The sequence below is a fragment of the Vombatus ursinus genome, unplaced genomic scaffold (genome assembly GCF_900497805.2).
Source record: "Vombatus ursinus unplaced genomic scaffold, bare-nosed wombat genome assembly UNPS02011369.1, whole genome shotgun sequence".
In the NCBI taxonomy this organism is placed as follows: domain Eukaryota; kingdom Metazoa; phylum Chordata; class Mammalia; order Diprotodontia; family Vombatidae; genus Vombatus; species Vombatus ursinus.
The window spans coordinates 1,121,589-1,135,066 of NW_020951147.1; the positions used below are offsets into that span (position 1 = coordinate 1,121,589).

At 45.0% G+C, this 13,478-nt stretch overlaps 1 protein-coding gene across 4 annotated transcripts in view; it reads right to left on the reverse strand.

The window, feature by feature from the left end:
- The window catches only part of PPFIA1 (PTPRF interacting protein alpha 1), a 102,062-nt gene that overhangs the window by 24,820 nt on the left and 63,764 nt on the right, over nucleotides 1-13,478 (reverse strand). For 3 of the 4 annotated variants that reach the window (XM_027856333.1, XM_027856337.1, XM_027856335.1), the window contains 4 exons: nucleotides 12,632-12,748; nucleotides 8,865-9,016; nucleotides 7,222-7,394; nucleotides 4,198-4,291 (listed from right to left, as the gene is read on the reverse strand). In XM_027856333.1, the coding sequence (XP_027712134.1) occupies nucleotides 4,198-4,291; nucleotides 7,222-7,394; nucleotides 8,865-9,016; nucleotides 12,632-12,748 (536 nt within the window). The remainder of the gene's footprint in view (nucleotides 1-4,197; nucleotides 4,292-7,221; nucleotides 7,395-8,864; nucleotides 9,017-12,631; nucleotides 12,749-13,478) is intronic. The other variant, XM_027856336.1, reaches the window with a different exon arrangement.

The window sequence follows — 13,478 nt, forward strand, 5'->3', positions numbered from 1 at the left end:
TCCAAGAACTCCAGGCAACAGCTGCCATAAACACAGGGGTGTTCTGAGGGGCTCCTGGAGGTAGGGACAAGGGATGTGGGTCATCAAGTGGTACCCGTGGCAGCTTGTGCGGTGATCAAGGTGAGATTCTAAGACCCTGTTGTACAGCAGAGGCTGGGAGTTTGCCAAAGGGGTGGAGGGAGCACAGTAGGGGAGCATTAGGAAATAATGGGTGAAAGGACAGGGGTGGCCGTGCTGAGGAAGGGCTAGAGGGAAGCCAGGAACCAGGCCATCTCCTAGCTCTGGGTATGGCTGCACAAATACCCCCTGGAGTTCAGAGTCATGCTCCAGCCCTGACTTTGGGGATCATTTCTCTAGAAATTCTCACTTACTTTGACAGAAATATATATTGCTACATCAAAGCTAATCAAAATATTCTTATACTTTATTTGATATCTATAAGAAAACTCAGGCCACCTATCCCCTCCAAAAGCTCATGCGAATATGCAAATCCTACAAAAATCACCCAAACTGTCCAAAATAATTTCAGTCTTTTCCTAAAGTCAGCTGTTAAGCGTTAATCCCGATAAAGCACCCATTACACCTTGGGGAAAAAACCAAGTAAGGCTCAGCCCTGGTCAAGAAAGGGCCTATTCCTGTCAAACAAGTGAAGGGAGGAATAGGCAGCCAGAGGGTGCCGCTGGGATGCAGATGCCATCGAGATCGATTCTCCCAGTGGCAGGATCCAGTAAAGCAAGCCTCCTTTCAGTCACTCTCCAACAGCTCTGCACTTCTGTCTTTAACCGAATTTTAGACTCTTTACAACTCATTTTCTATTTGATGGATCAATCATCTTCAAAGATAAATTTCTTTCTCATTCTTAGATATCTCCTGGGAATGACTCAGAAGTCACACTCCAGGAGAAATGAAAGTTACACTGGTGCTGCAGAATCTATCCCAGAGGTAGGAAAACCTTTGCCAGGCGCACCTCACTTACACTCTGTGGGTGGCCCTAGGGATAGGAAGGAGCTTGATGGGCCTTTCTCCATCCTCCCCTCTCTCCCCGCCTCATCCCCCCCAATACCCCTTTACCCACAGTGGAGAACTACTGCAGGCAACTGACACCACAGAACAGAGCTCGGTCGGGGTCAGGGCAACGTTCAGAGGATTCATGGAAGATTAATGTAGGAAGAAATGCCACGGGGTGGGGAGGAAGCAGAGGACTGGGTGCAAACGATCTAGAGTCATTCCTTTCACCTCGGGGTCAGCGCTTCTCAATGGCCACAGAGACAGCGAAAGACAACCAACCCTGCAAATGAATACCCCCCTGCCCCCCAATACTGCTCATCTCTGGGGCTTCCAGATATCACCAGAAATGGTTTTGCTCACGGGCTACAGGCTACTCATTTTTATTAAGTCCGGTTTTGTATTAAATGTTCTGTGTGTGGCTTCTCCATTTTCTTAGCACTCTCTGACTCACTGATATCGTAACCAAAGACACACCCCCGGGACCATAGGCTTTCAATCTTGTTTTCCATTCCCGGGTAAGCAGGTTATCTCTCAGATGGCAAAGCACCTCTTCTGTTTCAGAAGCAGGCTCAATTTTATTTTCCAGTTTATCAGTCTCCTCTGTCCTATCAAGCTCATCTATTTTTAACTTTTCCACACTGGTATTTAAAGAGGTCAAAGACAAAGGAGAAAAGATGGAGGAAAGATTCAGCGCTCGCTCCCCACAGACACTGGGTGAGCCTTTCCACTAAACATCCCAGACTTTTCTCTGTTACTCAAGGATGAGCCTTTAGAACATCCTGTCACTGTCATTGGACTTTTAATGTTGGTGACTCTAACCAGTACTCACCCCAAACCTCACTTTCATACCAACAAACTATGATGGCAGAAAATCACGACACTGATAACGTGACTTTAATTAAAACCGAGGTAAACTACACAACTGAAACAGTACCCACTGTTCCTAGGATTATTTCACATTCTATTCTCCCCATCTAAAATTATAAAATGAAAAATAAGTTTTATAAAATATGTCACCTTAAACAAAACGGCCGAAAATGTGGAAGAGGAATGTCATTAAGAAGTCTCCCACCTCTCCCAAGGCTCCATCAGGGTAGAGATCTAAACCTAGACCCATGTATTCATTAATCAAATGGAAGTGTGTTGATGTTCAGTCATTCTTCCATCATGTCTGACTCTTCGTGGCCCCGTTTGGGGTTTTCTTGGCAAAGATAATGAGGTAGTTTGACATTTCCTCTTCCAGTGGATTAAGGCAGACAGAGGTTAAGTGACTTGCCCAGGTCAAACAGCTATGAAGTGTCTGGATTTGAATTCAGGTGTTCCTGATTCTAGGCCCAGCACTCTATCTACCAAACCACCCAGCTGCCTAAATACAAGTATACACAGTACACAAACTGTGTACAAAATCCTAGGTGTGTCTTGGTCACTCCGACCCATCAGAAGCACAGAAAGATATGACCATGACAAGAGAGCCAAGTCTCTCCCTCCCTTCCTCCCTCCCTCCCTTTCCCTCCTGAAGCTAGACGAAGGAATGATGATAGGGAACAAGACAAAGACTGGCCTTGAAGAGGAAAAGAGAGTGCTAACCACAGAATGCGAGAAGAGCGCGAAATACCTCAGTTTCCCTAAACAGAAAAGAACCTGCAAACTGTAGGAAATGAAGCTTGACCTCGCTGCTGGCAAACGCTAGAGCACATTTGAACAGGGATGATCAGTGGCCATGGAGAAGAGCACTGATTGATCACTAAGCACATGGCTTCATTAATAACAGGTGGCGTCAGGCTACACATTTCCTCTGTCTGAAAGGGTAATCTGAGTAGTAGACCAAGGAAATACCGTTGGAATGGTCTATGATAAAATTTTTCAAACTTTTGTGGAAAACATGGTAAGACGAAGGCACGATGACGCCCAAGTCAGCAGATTCACAATCTGAGGAACGACAGGTCAAAAAGAAGCCCTTCGTGTGCCTAAGGATCTAGAAGGACACATGTTCCGTGCTCCCCACCCCCACCCCCTTGTGCCTCTCCTAGAGTGACCCACGGTCCTCTGCTTGGCTCCAGGCCATTTATCACATCCAGTCAGACATAAAAAAGCAGGCTTCTTCACTTAACACAGGACACGAGGCTGCAGGGGACATTTCACACACACCAGAAAACAGTCAAGAGCTAAACAAGATCAGGACAGGATGAAGTGCCCAGTCAAAGCTAAAAGGGGAAAACTGAGCAAAGTCAGGCAGAGACACTGGACTGCATCGAAGGAGATGAAACTTAGGTGGGACACACACGATATCTCGTACTTGAGATCGCAAGTAAATTTGCTTAATCAGGACAAAAGGGGGGAGACAGAGTGACGCTGCAGCGTCTCGAAAAGTCTCTGCTAACATTCCACCTTCTCCAAGAAGCTCTTCCCAGACCCCGGTCATGTAAGCGCCTTCCCTGAGATGACCCCCCCCACACACACCCCCATCTAAGCTGTTCAAAGGTGTCTGCCCGTCATCCCCATCACAACGTGAGCTCCATGACAGCAGGGGCCGTCCTTTTCGAAGCCTCTTTGTATCCCCAGCATTCAGCTGCTTCTCGCACACAAGAAGGCACTTAGTAAGTGCCCACTGACTTGTGTTCACTAAGATGGTCTATGGCCTGTAGGCTGAGCTGACTGAGCAGTAACTGAAGGGTTTGGGGGGCAGCACACAGAGAGGCCGTCTCAGGAAAACCACCCTGATTATCTGAACGATCCCAGCATGGAAGAGGCTGCCCCGAGAACCAGAGAGTTTCAGGAACAGGCCAGATGCTGGCTTCCTGGGTGCACTGGGACAGGGGGAGTCTTCTGTGGGTCTGGGTCAGGTGGGAGGCTCCCCAAGGTCATTCCCAATACCTAGATTCCCTGGTTCTACCACATGAAGCCCAAAGAGCCATGCTCCATAATCGTGGAGGACTTCTGTTTTGAGGTGACTACTTCACTGAGATGGTTTTTATTTTGAAGATCTGCTGCAGACAGAGGTCAGAATTTACAGAAAATACAATTTCAGTGTGTGGTTCATTAAAGAGTCTGTGCCAGTCACTCCTTCTCAGGAGGAGTTAAGAAAACGGATGACGCATCAAACAGCGCAATCAACAAATAAATTCATCACAACTAGTATTGCCTCTGAAAGAAGTCTGTGGAACAGAAAAACGTTGACAAATAACTCACTTTTTCTGTAGTTTTCGGTTCTTTTCGGCCTGGCCTCCCAATTTGTTAATTCCTAAGGCATCTTGAGAGGAGCTCTCCAGGTCTGTCACACCAGCTACAAAGGAAAAACATCCAAGAGTTGACCACCATAAAACAGCATGGCAAAGACATCGACAAGAAGTCGCATCAGCCCCAAAAAGATCAGCACCCGCTACCAGGCGCACACACCAGGCTTTGCAGCTGGCTGGAGGCGAACCATCAGCGCTACAGAAGGTGAATGACGGACAGCAATCTAGAAATGTGCCATGGCACCGACTGGACGACGAGAGCATAAACGTCCTGTTCAGGAGCCAGACGCCTCTTTCTAGCCAGGAGGTGACCACGGGCACCCCGGCAGCTATTCCTGGCCTGTGCGCACTGGGGGAGGGGCAGAAGAGGAGTTTCCTCATTCAAGTTGTATACTGGGCCCACGGAAGCTGCCAGGCCAGTGTTCCAGGGAGGAGGCGGAGGGCAGGAGAGGCAGGAGGACACCTACATTAGGGGAGCACCACCAGAGAGAGGCACTAAGTTTTAGGATACTGGTGATTCACTTGATCTCTCCAGGCAATTCACTCACAATTGAGTTTTGGAGACAGACTAGTGGCTTACAACACGCTAATGAGACCCGGTCCTTCTGCCCCAGCACCATAGTCTGCCCCATCTCCATCAGGCTCACACATGCCTCTAGAACAGGTTAACTGCCTCTGGGGCATGGATCCCTTGGCCAGGCAGTCTGGCAAAGTCTAGGGATCCCTCCTCAACACGTTTCAAGTCGTATAAAATAAAAACTTAGAATTACAAAGAAAATCAATTATTTGGAGTAGCTATGTGGTTTTATGGACTTTAGCCAGGGAAAAGCAATAAGGAAAATGGGGCTGGCCCCATGGCACTAGGTGTTTGGCAAACACTCCCAAGGGCAGATCTGACCAGGGATCAGGAGCAAACACCCTGACAGCAAGGACACGCCAGGACATTTTTGGCTTCCAACTAAGTGACCTCACTCCCCCACTGTTCTCTAGGGCAAGAAGCTTCCAGCTTGGAAACTACTTCAAACATTAGTTATGTCAAAATCAAATACTAGAGTTTAAACATCATTCTCTAAGCAGTGTGTATTTTTTTAGTAAATAAAAACCAACTACTCTGGAAAGAATTTTTCTCACCCACACACTCCTTCACAATAACTGACTAGATACAAGGAGCCTTGACTGATTTCACTGAAGAATGAAGCTACTATGAGTGCACTCTCCTAATGATGTAAATGTAGGTAGTTTAAGCACACAGTCCATCCAGGGATGACCTGAAAAGCTCACAGGCTCCTAGGGCCTGCAGAAGAAATTGCACAGTTGAGAGAGACCTCAGAAACCTTAGCTAGTGAGATTAATTTTGATTTTTCACAACATTCCAAAACATATTAAAGAGATTCCTAGTTTTAGATAAGACAGAAGCTAGATGACAGTATGGTGAGGTAGGTTCAGAAACAGTTCAATAACCAGACCCAAGATTAGTAATCAATGAGGGGATGTCCCTCTGGAAGGTCACTATAGCAGAGGGTAGCGAGGATCTATCTGGGCTTAGCAAATATGCAGATGAGCCAAATCGGGCAGAAACATCTAACATGTTAGCCGGAGTCAGCATCCAAAGAAGATCTCAGTAGGCTTGGAATAGACAAAATACAAGAAAAATGGATTCCAAAAGCCAATTTCCACTGTACAGTACAAGGGAGGCATGGCCAGGCAGCAGCTCCTCTGAAAAGGATCTGGGGGTTCTAATGGGCTGAAATCTCCATGTGTGGGATGAGTGTCACGTGGCACAGAGGCACCCAGGACAGGAGGCTGTCCAGCGGTTCTCTGCTCAAGTCAGACCCCGGCACGGCACCTGAGGAAGGGCACCGAACGTCTAGAGAAAGAGACCCAGTTTGGAGGACGGGTCTCATGAGCACACTTGATGCTATCACTGAAAGGAATGGGGAAGGGCAGGGAGCCTGGAGAAAGGAAGACTTAGGATGGACTTGACAGCTGATTTCCAACATTCAAAGTGAATGATCTGAACTCTTGTGCAAGAGTGAGTGACTAGATGCCTTCTGTCAAACTCAGGAGAGTGTTCAGGGCTGCGGGCACTGGATGGAAATCACCAGAAAGCAGGAGGTGGCTCGAGAAGCCTTCCCAAAGCAAGTGGGGGGGTAGCGGGGTCTCTTCCCCACTAACGGTCTTCAAGTCAAGGTTCCACAATCACACGCTGGGATGGCTCTAGAGGGGGCTTTTATACAAGAACATGTTGTATAACAAAACTTCTGAGAGTCCTTCCAACTCAAGACTCACTGAGCTTTTGACTGTCCAGAAGTGAATCAGACCACAACCAGAGCTGGCCTTCTGACCGCACATTATGGGTCATTATTACTAAGTTACTTAGCAATTGATGTTAGAAATTAAGTTCAAAATAAATTGTGTACTTGAATTACTTTTAAAAATCCAAGCACTCTCCAAAATGGTTGGATCATTTCACAACTCCACCAACAATGCATCAGTATTCCAATTTTCCCACATCTTCTCCAACACTTAACATTTTCCTGTTCTGTCATATTAGCCAGTCTGATAGGTGCGATGTGGTACTTCAGAGCTGTTTTGATTTACATTTCTCTAATCAATAGTGATTTACAGCATTTTTTCATATGACTATAAATGGCTTTAATTTCTTCATCCGAGAACTGCCTGTTTTATCCTTTGACCATTTATCAATGACTTGTATTCTTATAAATTTGACTTAGTTCTCTATATATTTTTAGGGTTGTCTCTGATAAAGAGGGAGGGGGAGAAAAATTTAAAACTCAAAAGCTTACGAAAGCGATTGTTCAAAAATCAAAATAAATTAATAAAATAAAATGAAATAAATAATTTTTTTTTTTTAAAAATCCAAGCCCTCTCATTTGAAGAAATTAAAATTAACCGAGGTAAGCTGCTTTTCCTCCCCAATCCAAAGGCTTACATCAGCTACTGGAAAATAACCAACCTTGCCCCAGGGACTCTTTGCCAGTGTGTCCAGGTCGGCCCTTTTCTTTCTTCCCAAACAAGCGGCCAATAGAGGACTTGATTCCCTTCTTTTTGGGTGCTTTATGAAGGGAATCTTGGCTGCTGTTACTGCTGCTAGGGTTGCTGACTTGACCATCCTGTGAACCTGTGGAACTTGAAATAAACAATATTTGTAGTCCTTAAAATATGTATCATGAAATTAAAAGATTAAATACGTAACCTTTATTTTTCACATTTTTAAACAAAAATGCCAACCCCATTACATAAAACAAATGTGGTATTTATTTCCAATGCCAGCAAGCAAAACCTAGGAAATGCAAAATGTGAGCAGGGAAAGGAGCTCCCAAACTTTTAGACGCACTCCCAGCTCTCTTTGAAAAGGTAGCGAGCGCATTAAGTATGCTGTAGCGGCTGAGATAAGAACGCTCCCACAGCAGCAGCGCTACAGACATGCGCTGCTGTAGGTGATTTACAGCCCTGTGCTGATCAGATGCCAGGCGACCACCGGCATTCACGTACTGCTTTAAGCTTTATCTCACTTGATCCTCAAAATAATCCTGGGAAGTATTTGTTATTATCACCATTGTGCAGTTAAGAAAATTGAGGCAGAGGTTAAGTGACTTGACCAGAGTCACACAGCTAGTGTCAGGCCAGATTTGAACTCAGGTCTTTGTGACTCCAAGCTTAGCACTCTATTCACTAACTGCACCACAAAACTGTCTTTTAATAAGAGGTCTGTAAAACCCACAGGATTTGAAGGTAAGTAGAATTTATCGTTATTTTTGGAATGAGAAGACTGGTCATTAATTACTGCCTCCAGAACAAAACTAATGGTTTCGGTACACAAGAACCTAGAAGTCTGATTTCATGTCAACAACAATTTTTCCAAAAACAAAACAAAACAAACATGCTCTAAAACTCTTTGTTGACTTCATACCTTTGAAAGTTTGAGACGTACATAATAATTTGCAAACAGCATTACTGACCAGCTCCTCACACGTCAAAGGCTGACTTATCACAGCACAAAACAAAACCTTTCAAAAATTGCTCAAGATAACACCTTGTACGAATAAGATCTGGGGCCCTTAGAACTGAACATCCGCTTCAACAAGCCAAACCAAGTTACAGGGAAAGCTCCCCCATGGGGCACAAGGCGGGCAGCTGGCCAGGATCAGAGGTGGCTTCCCCTAAGCTGCCTTTTCCTCATGTCTAGAGGCAAGGGCAGGGGCAGCCCACTCTGAGAAGACATGAGTTCAGGAACCACAGAGAGGCCATTATGAACAACAGCTTGATTTATTCTTAGTCTGTTGGCAGTTTTTAAGGAAATGGGTGTTAAGAACCATAGGAAAATAGTAAAGGCTACGTGAAAATAATTTGTTAAATCAACACTTGTGATCATAGAAGGGTCCATCTACTTAGCAAACCTTCTAAGGAGGGTGTAAAACAAGCATTCTTTTCAGCTGTGTCACATATAATAAAAAAAGGCAAACAGATTTACTGTTGTAAAATCCTGAGTCAGCGGGAGGTAATCTGGGCAGGTGGGGGGGCTTTGTGCCTGCCAGCTGAGGCACGGAGGCACGCACACACTGACCATGGTCCCCCAGTAAAAGCCAGGCCACTTACTTCCTAATGTCCCTGATGTCTTCATGGCTCACGGTGTGCAAAGCCCCTTTGTGGACTCTGTCTAAACGAAGGGACCTTGGGGAAGAAGGGGGGGATGTTTCACATCTTATGGTTGTCTTGTCATCTCGTACCTCTTCTCTCGAAGCTGGCAACTAGGAGAGATTAAAAAAAAAAACTATCAAAGAGCTATTGTGAGAGGTTATTTATATATCTTCAATTCTGAATCTAAAACCTGAAGCCCTCCCCCCATTATGCTATTTGCTCTGAGCAGAGTCAAACCCTGGCTACAGCTAATTCCAATTCAGTGAAAACGGCTATGGCAGGAGAAGCAGCGGAACCAAGGGGAAAGACCCCTGGACGGGGAGTCACTGCCCCCTGCCAGCTCTGGGACGACCTTGGACAGGGCCTCGGAGACGTCAGCTTGTAGAATAACAATAAGCGGGGATGTTTATTCGGGGTTGTCATTTTCAGGCTTCTCCTCTGGTCCTGGGTATGACTGTCTACATCACACAGATGAGGAAGCTGCTCCGTGAGGTAAGGGCTGTGCCAAGGGAAATCACAACCTGGGACTTCTGTCCCTTCCATTAACTGTCCTGCACCACTGGGTGCTCAACATTCCCCAAGTGGCCTGCAAGCTCAAGGATTCTCCGATCCCTAGGAAAGGGTCATGAATGGCTTCCTGAGATTTAAATGATGCTTAGACATAAGCCACAGCCTTTTCTACATGCCATAACTCAAAGATTAGAAGGAACAGACAAGAAGTTCACGCACTTTGCCATAGCTAGTAATTTTTCAAATGAGTTGGGAAAGGGGTGAGATGGGTGGGTGGGTCTGTGGTAAATTAGCAGTTTTTCTAGGAAAATGTGATATTACCAAATAACTTTGATCAATGATTCAGTTGGACTTTGTCTTTAGCAAACCAATGAAATCTATTAAAGCAGATAATACTAAAATAAATGATATAACATGTAAATTTAAGCATTTTGAAATGCTTTTAAAAATACTTTTATTCAACCTGGCATAGATCTGGCATAGACCAGTTTCGCCATTGAATTGGTAGTACTTCCTGATTGAGGGGGCAGGGGGCCAAGGGCTGCAGGGGGGGAAGAAACTCCTTTAGGCTGCTAGCAATCCATTAAGCTATATGAACATTCTTTGTTTATGCATGCACAAGGAAATATGAACACAGGTATATATGAAGACCAGGTCAGATTGCTTCCAATGAGCAGCCACGGAAAACGCCCCTATCAAACTGACTTTCTAATGTGCCCAGCACATAGTAAGCACTTAGGTGCTTTTTGAATTATCAGCGTCACCACCTAAAACTGACGAACAGCACAATGACTGAGTCTAATTTGTTGGGGTTTAGCGCAAGTAGGGTAAAGCTCTTTGAAGCTACAACTAAAAAAAAATCCTAGGCGTTAAAGGCTCTGGGGCTAATCTTTAATTCTGTTCTGATTTCTTTACTAATTACTCATATCATCTCAATAGGGTGAAACCAATTAATGAATTTTAACAGACATAAATGCAAAAATCGTTTACTTAAAAAACAATTCTAGACATAGAAGTGAAAAGAACCCAGTGTAATATGGGTTCCCATCAATCTATCATGCATCTATTCCAAGTGCCTGGGAAGGTAAATGAGTCACCTTGTGGCACCGCAGTTAACGTCATCTTTGGCTGCCTCCGTTCACACCTGGGGCGCTACTTTGCAGGAGGGATACAACCAAGTACGTACCATGAGTGGCTTCTGAAATGGGAGACTGTGAAATTTTCCCTGGAGAAGAGGGCACTACATGAGCTGGGAGAGGGGTAGTGGCCATTAAGCAGAAAGAACCAAAGACCATCTTTGCAAATGTCCAACTTTGAGAGGTGGTCCCGGGAAAGAAGGGCCAGAACAGGGCCAGTGAGAGCACAAGTCCCAGGGACACAGCTCAGACCCAGCAAGAGTTACCTATGTGGAACAGGTTAGAACTGCTCCAAAATGTCCAGGCTCCTGCTCCTCAAAGCAGGAAGCTGCCCACTGTCACTAGGACCAAGGAGGGCTGGACAAACCATCCCTCTGGAATGCTTTAAAAAAGAATTTCTCAACCCGGACTCTGTGGATAGATTTCAAGAGGTCCATGAATGTGTGCACCCAAGCCCATGCATGCTTGTGCGCAAGCGCACACACACGCGCACACACACACACACACACCCAGGATACCATTAACTATATTACCACTGTTATTGGTAACAGATACCAACATCAGGTACCATGCAAAGTGTGTGTATGTGTATATGTGTATATATCTACACACATCCATTTCCCCTAAACGAAATCTAGCATATGTTTCATTATTTAAAAATGTTATTCTGGGAAATCCAGAGGCTAAACCAGCCCGCCAAAGGGGTCCAAGACACAAAAAAGGTAAAGATCCCTTGTTATAAAGGGAATCACAGAACTGGTGGGCTGTTGGATTAAATGACTCTTAAAATTATACGGCTTAAAAGTCAACAACTAAGACTTCCATTTAATATTGTATAAAAGACGGCAGCCTACTTTAAGCAAATCTCTAGAGCACCTAAGGGGAGAGGGGATGGAGCAAGGAGAGGGGAGATTATTCTGCACTGTCAGATCTCCAAAGGAAAAGAAGTTAAAGTTTATTTCTGACACATTAAAATTATCCTAGTGGTGCAAGACTCAGTATCATCGTGGCAATGACCTGTCCTACCCAGAGCTCAACCCTGAAGATCAATGGGGTACTGTGCAACACCAGAGGTTTTCAACAGTTTACAGAAAAGCACAAAGTCAGATGAAGTTGCTAAATCATTTACCTTTCTACGATGTTTCCTTAAATCACTAGGCTGAAAGATGCATGCAAAGAAAAGAAATTCAGAGAGACCAGTTTTATTGTAAACTCTGCAGTTGAAAATAAAAGCATCAGGCAGGTGAACACATTAAGGAGGAATGGGGGAAGGAGGGAGAGGAAGAAGAAAAAGCCATTTGTCAAGGACCACACAGTTTCAGGTAATATATTATATAACTCCTAAATGTTAGCAATGACCAAAGCTCAGCACAGCACAGTAATGCTCTGAAACAACCTTCGATTCCACTCCAATTACAAATCTGAACACTGGTCAGTGTTCCGTTTACTTTTACTAATGGAATCAAATTTATGGAATCAAAATTAATAAAATCAAAAAGATTCCAGTAAAACAAAGGAATTCTCTGACAGTTCTGAGAACTTGCTGTAATGGAACCCAGGGCCCAGAAAGTCTCCCGCTTTAACACGACCCACCTGCTTCCCTGCAAAAACTCATTCCAATACCAAATTCTCATCATCTATTAACACTGGGTAGCCACAAGCATCCTCGAAGGGTGGAGCACTTTTGGCTGATCATCCAGTGGTTCTTAATACATAACTGTACAATCCAGTCCACTTTCACATTTCAGCAGAAGGCAGTTTAACAGATTTGCTGAAAGAAAAGTGTCTCTGTGGGTCCAAAAGAGCAAGACCTGCAAAAGAAGCTGGTGCGTGGATCCCTTTTTACCTGCTGCATTTCATAAAACCGTACAGGGAAGAAAATGAGGAAGGAAGATACTTTGGTCATGTTATGTAAGACAGAATGAGAACGTAACAAGAAATAAATCTGAATATTCACCGTTGTCGAAGCTGACCAAAACAATGAAAAGAAAGACCAACAGGGGAAAAAACATTCACTCACATACTCAGAGTCTAATACAGACACACAATTTCACCCCCAAAATATCTATCGTGCTTTACCTGAGAGTGCTGTGAAGCCTCATTATAGGATGGGGTGGAACTGGGAGGGGAGGTAGATGAATAAGTTACAGACTGATGGGGAACTGAGGTCTGGATTAAAAATGAATCTGGAGATGGCTAAAATAATAAAACAAAAAGGATAATACACAAAATCAAAACCAATCATTGCAGTAAGTACAGAGTCTGTTAGCCAGCACACTGAGTTTCACCCAATCTGACCGTACAGATGTTCTGGCTGGCATCAGTAATGAGCCAGAACCCCCAAAGAGGACAGGGCAACAACCCTGAGCTTCCACCAGTAACGGGGAGGGCAAAGGCAGGGCCGGATTCAGTCACCAAAGGGCACCACTGACAGCCCTGGCCCCGATGTCAATAGAGCAAGGCACACCCAATTCAGTAACACAGAGAAAACGTTATGCTGGCTAACAACATGTGGAAAAAACAAGATGAACTAACTAGTAATAAAACTGTTAGAAGTCAAAAGAATGGAATGAAAGGAAGGGCAGAAGATGGTGACAGAGGGCTAACAGGAGTGGTGACCCCACATTCAACAGTAAAACAAGAACCCTGATGAGACATTTGGTGGTATCTGTCACCAGTTTTAGGAATCCAGCATCTTAGCACTGTGGAAATCAGAGCAGCACTAGGCACACATCTAAAAGCTGGGGGGGTTAACCCTTCCCTCATCGTGCTTTCTCCAAGGCAGGCAGCATGTCGGAGTGGCTAGACAGCTCCTGGGAGGCAGGAAGGCCTGGATTCGAGGTGCTCCTCAGACGCCTGCTGCTGTCCAGGACCTTCCACGGGCCCTGAGCAGCACCCAGCAGGACATGGCCCTCCCTCTGCCTGG